This window comes from Etheostoma spectabile, chromosome 12 (genome assembly GCF_008692095.1).
Source record: "Etheostoma spectabile isolate EspeVRDwgs_2016 chromosome 12, UIUC_Espe_1.0, whole genome shotgun sequence".
NCBI classification, from domain to species: Eukaryota; Metazoa; Chordata; class Actinopteri; order Perciformes; family Percidae; genus Etheostoma; species Etheostoma spectabile.
In genome coordinates, this window is record NC_045744.1 from 263,118 (window position 1) to 271,450 (window position 8,333).

Consider the following 8,333-nt stretch of genomic DNA (forward strand, 5'->3'; position numbering starts at 1 on the left):
TGGTGGTTTGCGCCCTTAGCATTTGCCTATACTGCCTAAGCCACAGGCCGGCCCTGGCCCTTGAAAAGATTTTTTTTATTCTAACCTTAATTTCAGGTCTGGAATGCTTTTCATGGTGAGAAAAGTTTGCATTCACCAAAGTGTAGATCTGATTGGCTTACACAAGCCATCTAAATCTGAATATGTCTTTTCAGCCTGAGGGTGGAAACCTCTTTACCAAACTTCTGGCCTACCTGGACAAAACTTCCTTCAACGCCTCTCCTCCAGCAAGAAATCGTGATGTTGTTGCTATGGAGACACCCGTAGGCCCACAGGTGGGCCTAGAAAATGTCCAGAGCCGGACCAGCAGGGCCGGGGTGACGGTGCAGAAGAAGGACTCCACCCAGTCTGTGGAGGAAGTGTCGGAAGTGCAGGGCTGGATCAAGGAGGTGGCGCCCCCTCCTGCTTCGCTCGTGTATGAGGAGCCGCACAAGAAAACGATGCACGTTCCCGAACTTCAGCTGGACGTCAAAGCCAGCAGGACGAAGGCAGACGAGGACGTCTTCGGCTATGTCATCACCGACACAGAGTGAGTAGGAAGCTACTAACATCAAAGATTCTCCCTGACTAAAGAAGCCCATTACATGCTGCACCAATGGTATACAAGACACTTCCTGTCTCCTTAATGGGCGTGGCCTTGTTTGAAAGTGTAGTGAATGTCATGTGATTGGTTAAAAAGGTATTGCATAATTTACAAATATATTCTTTGGTAAACATTACATTTTTATACAGTTAAAAACCACATTGAGCATTAGGAACATTACATTTTGTCTCCACATCTCGCGAGAGTTTCTTCTTGAGAAACATGTCTCGAACAAGTTGATTTGTCCGTCTGAAAAAGGTTGTTTTTGTGTCAGGATGTAAAAATGCTATACTTACTTTGGTGACTATGGGGCAAAGAATCGGTCTTAATCTTTGTTCACATTCACTTCTCCCATTGGAATCAATCCACTCAGGATTGGCTGCTAGCCTCTTAAAGAGGCGTGGCCCATGGGACAGATACACAACATTACTTGAGTTGGGCGTCTGGTTCTAAACGGTTTCTGTTGTTATTTTATTGGGCAGCTGATCAAATTACACATATGTGCAACATGCTATATGCTGTGAGCACATCAACTAAAGACATCAATCAGTGTTTAACAGTCTCACCACACACATATAGAAACTAACGTGTAAATGTCTAAAACTAATGACATTCTTTTTATTTCCACTACTCATGGAACGTACTGAAGAAATATTTTTGTTCAGTGACATTTCTACCAGATCAGATCCATTTTGGCTATACATCAATGGATGGACAGTGACAACTTGAGTCTGGTATGATTTCAGGGTGAGAGTCAAACCTTCCTTTTGTAATAAAAGTACAGTACAGTGTAGTTTTTTCTCCTTCCCCTCCAAATGTAAAACTAAAAATATAAGTGTTAAGCGGGACATCCACAGTAACGGGCAGTCTTTTGTTCTCATAGAAATGGAGGCAGGAAATTAGTTTTCCCCATGAATACAAATATGTTTCTTTGTCGATGCTATGAAGGAAAAACAGAGTTGCTCATACCTCACAAAACAGGTGAACCTGCCTTAATCCAATCAATCAGCGTAATTTCCCAAAATATCTAACTATTTCTTAAACAGCCAAGAGTAAAAGAAAAAAAATGTCATGGTCACAAAAACACTATTTTCTGACTATTGAAAAGATGATTACCTCATACAGTAGTACTTGATTTTACCGTGATAATTTGGATATATTATCCCCATCCCCATAAATAACAATATAAAAAATAGAAGGATGTGATTGGCTGTAGATACGTACCTCAACATCAGATCACAGATGTTTAAGCTTTAAATCATTTAAATCATAGCTTTAAGTAAGACGTGATTTATACTAGATTTTGGGTTGTCTTAATACTGTCAATAGAGGAGTGAAGTATCCTTCCTTTGAAAGCAGCACTGTGATGAAATATAAAGCATCCCTGTACCAGTGCAGGGCTCCAGGTGTAAGAAGACACATGAGATGCACAGTTGTGGACTCTCCTGTGAAGAAGTGAGGGCTGAAAGCCAACCTCCTGCTGCTTTCAGGGCATCAGCTCCTCCTGTGGCCAGGAGAAGGAGGAAGGAAGACACCACCACAGCTGCTCCCCAACCCACACATATTCTACATATGACCATCTAGACAAACAGTTGTTTTTTTGTGGCCACCCTTTAACGTATAAATGCTTTCCCTTGTTTCTTACCATCCCACACACAAGCACACCTGATCTTGAATCATGATGCCCATCCTGTTAAGATTTGCCTTTTGAAAAACATATTAAAAAAAGTGAAACACCTATAATATTCCTTTTAAATCTACCGTAAAAATTGTGCAACAAGCTTTCATAAACAACATGTATATAATGCAAACTGCCAAACTACATTCAGTTTTTAATGGATTTTAACTCACTAATAGGCTTGATAATAAAGAGAGTGCTGTACAGCACTCTCTGTATCTATAATCTATAATTATATACTGTATCTATAATTATATAATTTCTTCATAATCCCTGTGGATTTGTTACCCCCGACCATTTTGTCTCCTCTATGTTAACTTTATTTTTTTTCCAAATGTATTAAGTTTCACAGGTTCATTGGCCTTCCTATAATATAATGCTATTCAAATCTGACACTCCAAATCGTGTAATTCATAGCATTATATGTAAGTATGGTACAAGAAAAGCTATTTACAGTAAGTGGGTTCCTATTTTTATGGTGGTGATTTTAGATTAGTTGAGCTGCAGTGCCCATTGAAAATGGGCCTGTGTGGAACAGGCCGACAGCCTGGCCTCTGCTATCCTGGGACAGCTCCACACTCAACACTGCTTCCTTGGGTCCTGAGCATATACCGGCCCCTAGCAATGCTAGGTTATACATGAGTATTTTCTAATTTCCTTGAAACGTTTGAGTTTTTCCCTCCTCTGCTGTTCTTTAGTGTAGCGAGAGATGCAAGTTATTGCGGTCCCCTCGCAATTCAGTACATAATGCACTGCCAAAAAATATGTCCCATAGATAAAAGTCTGCACACAACACTGCACTTCCTTGAGTCCTTAGCAACACACCAAGTGTGAAGTCAATGGTATGTCGAGAAAATCAAAGGACAGAAGTACAAACATATTTCTGTTTTAGTTAGATATTACCGTCAGTATTCTTCTGTTGTTGATAAAACCACTAAAAAGTACAAATGTCAACCTGTTGGTGGTGCTAGAGGAAATAGATAAATGGTTTGGGAATCATGATGTCTACAATATCTGGTGCCTAGTCAGTCGATGTTTAAGGGGCTAAGTGAAAGCTTTGACCTGCCGGTGCTGCCAGAGGGTGAGATGCCCTTACCAAAAATGTGTAAGAGCATAAAAATAGGACATTTTGAATGAAATGAATTAAAGCTGCTCCAGATGAGCCACACTCCTGCTGTAGCGTGGTGGGAGGTCCCTGGTGTCAGATCTGAAGCAGCAGCTGCTCTGCTCTGGGGAGGACTGACTCCACAGTCCCCAGGTAACGTCGGCCCCATGTAGGCTGGGTCCTGCAGCGGCCCGGGTTCTTATCTGACCGGCGGCCCTTTGCTGTGTGTCACCCCCCTCATCTCTCACCCCCTTTAATGTCTATCCACTGTCACTATAATAAAGGGAAAAGCCCCAAAAAATAATCTTAAAAAAAGCAATGTGCTGATCTGATTTTACTCAGAAACTGTGAAAAGAATTAATATGGTCTTCTTCTTTTGCATTTCTAAAAGTATAGGATGTTTAATATTAAAACACACTTTTCAATGATCTTTTATGACATTCTGCGAGCTGTATTTATATACATATATTATGGATATACTGTATTTGATATAACAGTTAGATACAAAGTTCTGAAAACATAAAATTGAGGAGATTTTCTTTTTTAGTGTTAACGGTATACTGTGACTACCGGGGAAGCATTCATTTTATTAACCAACTTACTACCATGTGATCAGTGCTTGTTCATTGGAAACCAAACACAGGGGTCAGCCCATCAACCAGGGCTGCATATGAATAGGATAAAGATTAGATTTAAGGTTTAAGGTCCTGGATACAAGGAAGTAAACAACTGTTGATTACTACAACTAAATAGATTTCAAAGTGAGTGATCTCTCCTCTGTCTATTCTTTCACTGTCATCTGAACCTGACGTCTGGTGTTGAGGGAGTTGCTATTCCTTCCTAGTTCTTTTCAGTTTGGTCCAGTGTTACTGAGTTTCTCTTTCTACATTTAGCTGGAAGTGAGCAAAGACAGTAAAATGTACTGAACTATCCGAAGGAAGACATCCTGATGTTAAAGACAGGCTGCCATGCAACCACCTGGCATTATGGTTTTGGGACTATTGAGAAGAAGGCAAGAAGGTCAGAAGGGAGGAAGAAAAGCATTATTTTTAAAGGAGTGGAGGACAGAGGAAAAGATAAAAAATGTATGAAAGGAAGAAAATAATGAAACAGGGGTAGAAGAGGCAGAAAATGGAAAAGAAGAGGAAAAGGAGACAAGAAAACAAGGCATTTTCACAGCTCAAATGTTTATTGTACAGCAGTTCATGTTAAATATAAAATAATTGGATATTTAATGAAGAAAATCCTACAAGGAAAGGAGTCCTGAAGATAGCAGGCAGGTAAAAAACAGGAACAGGCAGAATCCCGAAAGCAGGATTAACAAAACTACTAGGAACACCGAGACCAACAGGGTAGAATACACACACTCTCACAGCATCCAATACGTCCAACGATCTGAGACAAAGGGCAGGGAAACAAGGGAAAGACAATCTCAAAGGCAGGAAAAGACAGGAAGCAAAACAAGACAAGACAGAAATACAAAAAGCAAAATAAAACAGGAAACAAACATACACAACCATAACAACCACTCTTCTATATGTGCATGTACAGATACGTTAAAGAGCATCCAGTAGTGTTCTATTATCATTTCAAACCCTGTGAGAAATGTGTGTCATGCATTTCTTTATCTGTACCAGGCATCTACACTAGATTTACTGACTAGTTTTTTAGTTTGAGGAAGCCGACAGGCACCAACCCAACACATGACATTGGCATGGTGAGTACTGCCAACGTCACGTTAGTACGTGTCCAGCGGTGGTGGTTGGCTCTGGCCTTGCCACTGCCTACAGCGAGGGAGCAGGGCGAGATGAAAACAAGCTCTCGCTCTAGGACTTTCCTCACCTCTTTAGTCTTTAAACAGCTCTTCCCACCTTCTCTCACCTCTTACCTCTGCTTCTCTTTGCTCTTTAATTCATTCTTTGTCAGACTTTCTTCTGTCTTAGTTCAGTTCACATATCCAGAGATTTTGAATATCTGTTCAGATTTCTCCTATTGATGCTCATCCTTTGCCATCTGCTGTGTCTGCATGTCAATCTCTCAGTATGTTGTTTGATTACTTCTTCTGTTTCTTAGCTTCTCATGATTTTACACCCGTTGTGAGAAGTAAAGGAAGGAGTGGGTTCAAGAGAAAATTAGTTTGCATAGTTTGCTATTATAACTATTACAGCATGATTATAAAACCTTTATTTTATCATACATTTGAATTTCATTTAATGTGCCCTCATTAGTGTTTATATGACATCCCACACAGCACAAGAACACATCCTATGTTTCATTAAAAATAATCATCCTTGCGTTTTTTCAAAATACAGTATGTGTAAATTGAGAGTCTATTCTCCTGTGTTCTATAGCAGGGTGTCCGCGGGGTTTTAAAAAGTATTAAAAATTGATAAATCAAAATTGTCAAATTTAAGGCCATTAAAAGTGTTAAATTTAGTCTCAGAGGTATTATTTTTTTTAAATTAGGTATTATTTTTTCAGACTATCAGGTGTCCTATTCTGATTGAAATTCTATCCTGGCGTTTGCGTTAGTCCGTTTAAATATGGGCTTTGGCATGTCTGGTCACATAATCGATCTTTGGTCTCCGTCTATGTTCATGCTGAGTCATATTCAGTGGTCGTTCGACATCATCTCAGAACACTGCCGCTCACAGAATTGGCTGGCTTACGTTTTATTTTAGACTTCTTCAAGCCATATCTTACACGACTGGACAACCATCGTCGTCTTTAATGGGCAAATGCAAGTTTTCTGATAGCTGGGTGAACAACCCAGCGTTTAGGACTGGCTCAGGCCTGTATAGGGGGGCCATGGCGCCACCCCCCACCTGCGCGCGGAGGCTCTGTGGTGCTGAACACTGCGTTTAAACACCACTCATTTAACTCAAATAAAGGAATTTCAGAGCTGTTTAAAGAAATGCTTCCCGACTCCAGGCTGCCAACTCTCACGCATTGGCCGTGAGACACACGCATTTGATTGGTTTCACACGCCACACCCCCGATTCTCACGCTGTCGGTCAAATCTTAAAGATGAGTTTATCTAAGATCTACTTGTTGACCACTTATGATCGACTAGATGTGCTTTCAGAGACTGTGGGGGGGGGGGGGGTCAAGAGCGCTCCCTGTCTGCGGAATTTTCAAATGTCGCAATGAGAATTTTTCCCCATTTCCCCGGCTTCAGGTAGAGCTCTGAGTATCACAGACCCGTCTCGTCGTTCGTGTCCACCTCTCTCGTAACAATAGAGGTGAGCAGCGCGGCTCTGGTAATGAAGTGCTTTGAGCGCCTAGTTAAGACTACTCATCTCCAAAACGCAGCACCTTCTAGATCCTATGCATTTGCGTATCAAGCATCCAGAGGAGTTGAAGATGCTGTTGCAACTCTATTGCATCTTCTGCGTCATTTAGAGAACCAAAGGCCCATGCCAAAATCATTTTTGCTGATTTTTCTTCTCTTTTAACACATTAAGTTAATATTTTAGACAAATATTTTAACAGAGGAATTTTTATTGAAGGTGGTCTCATGGTTGTTGATTTTCTTAGCTGTAGAGTACGCGATCAGAGTTGTACGTCATTCTCTGACAATATGACCCCTGCACGGCTCTCCACAGGGATGTGTTTTACTTCCCTGTGTTCATCCTGTACACAAACTCCTGCACCAGCACTTTCCCTAACAGGCATTTTATCAAGTATGCGGATGATACCGCCCCTGGTTAGTCTCCTACACGCCGGAAGAGGAGCATGGGCCAGTTCTTAACTTTTTTACTGATTGGTGTGAGAAGTCACAACCTTATCTTGAATACCTCTAAAACAAAGGAGATGCTAATTGATTTTAGAAAGCACAGTCCCTTAAACCCACCTGTATACATGGAATTCCTTAGAAACAGTCACAGAGTATAAATACCTTGCATTGTGCTTGACCACAAACTTAATGGACAGTTGGTCTGACAGATTAACTACTAAGTCCCCAACAAGATTTTTCTTCTTAAGGAAACTGTGTCTTTTAATGTCAGCAGCAACGTACTTCAGTGTTCTACTGTGCTTTCATTGAAAGTGTTCTTTCCTTTGGCATCATCTGTTGGTTTGGCAACGCCACTGAAGCACAAAAAAAGTACATTAGAAAAATAATAACTTCCAGCAAACTTTCGGGTATTCCATTTCCAAGTATGGAAAGTTTATACAAAAACAGGATACGGAGAAAGGCAAATAGCATTGTGGGCAACCAGAAGCACCCCCTTTCCTCCTCATTGGAACTGCTGCCCTCAGGACGACGATACTGTGCTCCTTTGTTTAAAAAAAACAGATCCAAGCAATCCTTTGTTCCACAGGCCATTAAACTCCTTAATAATGAAGGTCCCGTCCAATGATATATATATTTTGTGTATCTATTTTATTCTCTTCTTTCTCCCAGCTGGTCTGGAACTCTACCCCCCCCCCCCCCCCTTCATATTATTCTGGTTAATGGTATGAGTGGTGGTCTACATATGTTTTGTTTTTGTTTTTCCTCCTTGCCTTATCTGTGTTAATGTTGAATACCATGTGATGTGATCTGCAACCTAATTTCCCTATGGGGACAATAAACATGAACTAAACTAAACTGGTGGACCCGCTCTGCTTTTGGCATTGCCACGTTGCATCCGTGCGTAGACCTCCGATAATAGCAGCGTACAGCCTCCCGTAACTTGTTTGTCAAATGGGGCTTCTGTGTCTGTCAAACGGTCTGAGTGAGATCCACCATATGAACGGAGCAATGGACATGCACAGCAGACTTATTACACTCCTCTCCAAATCTCGACAACAGAATGGGAGGAGTTATATTTTGAATGTGCACAAAGTTGTAAACATGAGCAAAATCTGATGATCTCTAATATCTAAATGTAACTGTAAATAATTCATTCAATGTTTCATAAAATGAACAAAAAAGTATTTATTTT

At 40.7% G+C, this 8,333-nt stretch overlaps 1 protein-coding gene across 1 annotated transcript in view; it reads left to right on the forward strand.

Moving 5' to 3' along the window:
* Positions 1 to 8,333, forward strand: part of LOC116699375 (receptor-type tyrosine-protein phosphatase N2) — a gene marked incomplete at its 3' end in the record, with an annotated part of 318,251 nt that overhangs the window by 48,979 nt on the left and 260,939 nt on the right. The window contains 1 exon segment of the mRNA XM_032531918.1: positions 195 to 568. Within this exon segment, the coding sequence (XP_032387809.1) occupies positions 195 to 568 (374 nt within the window).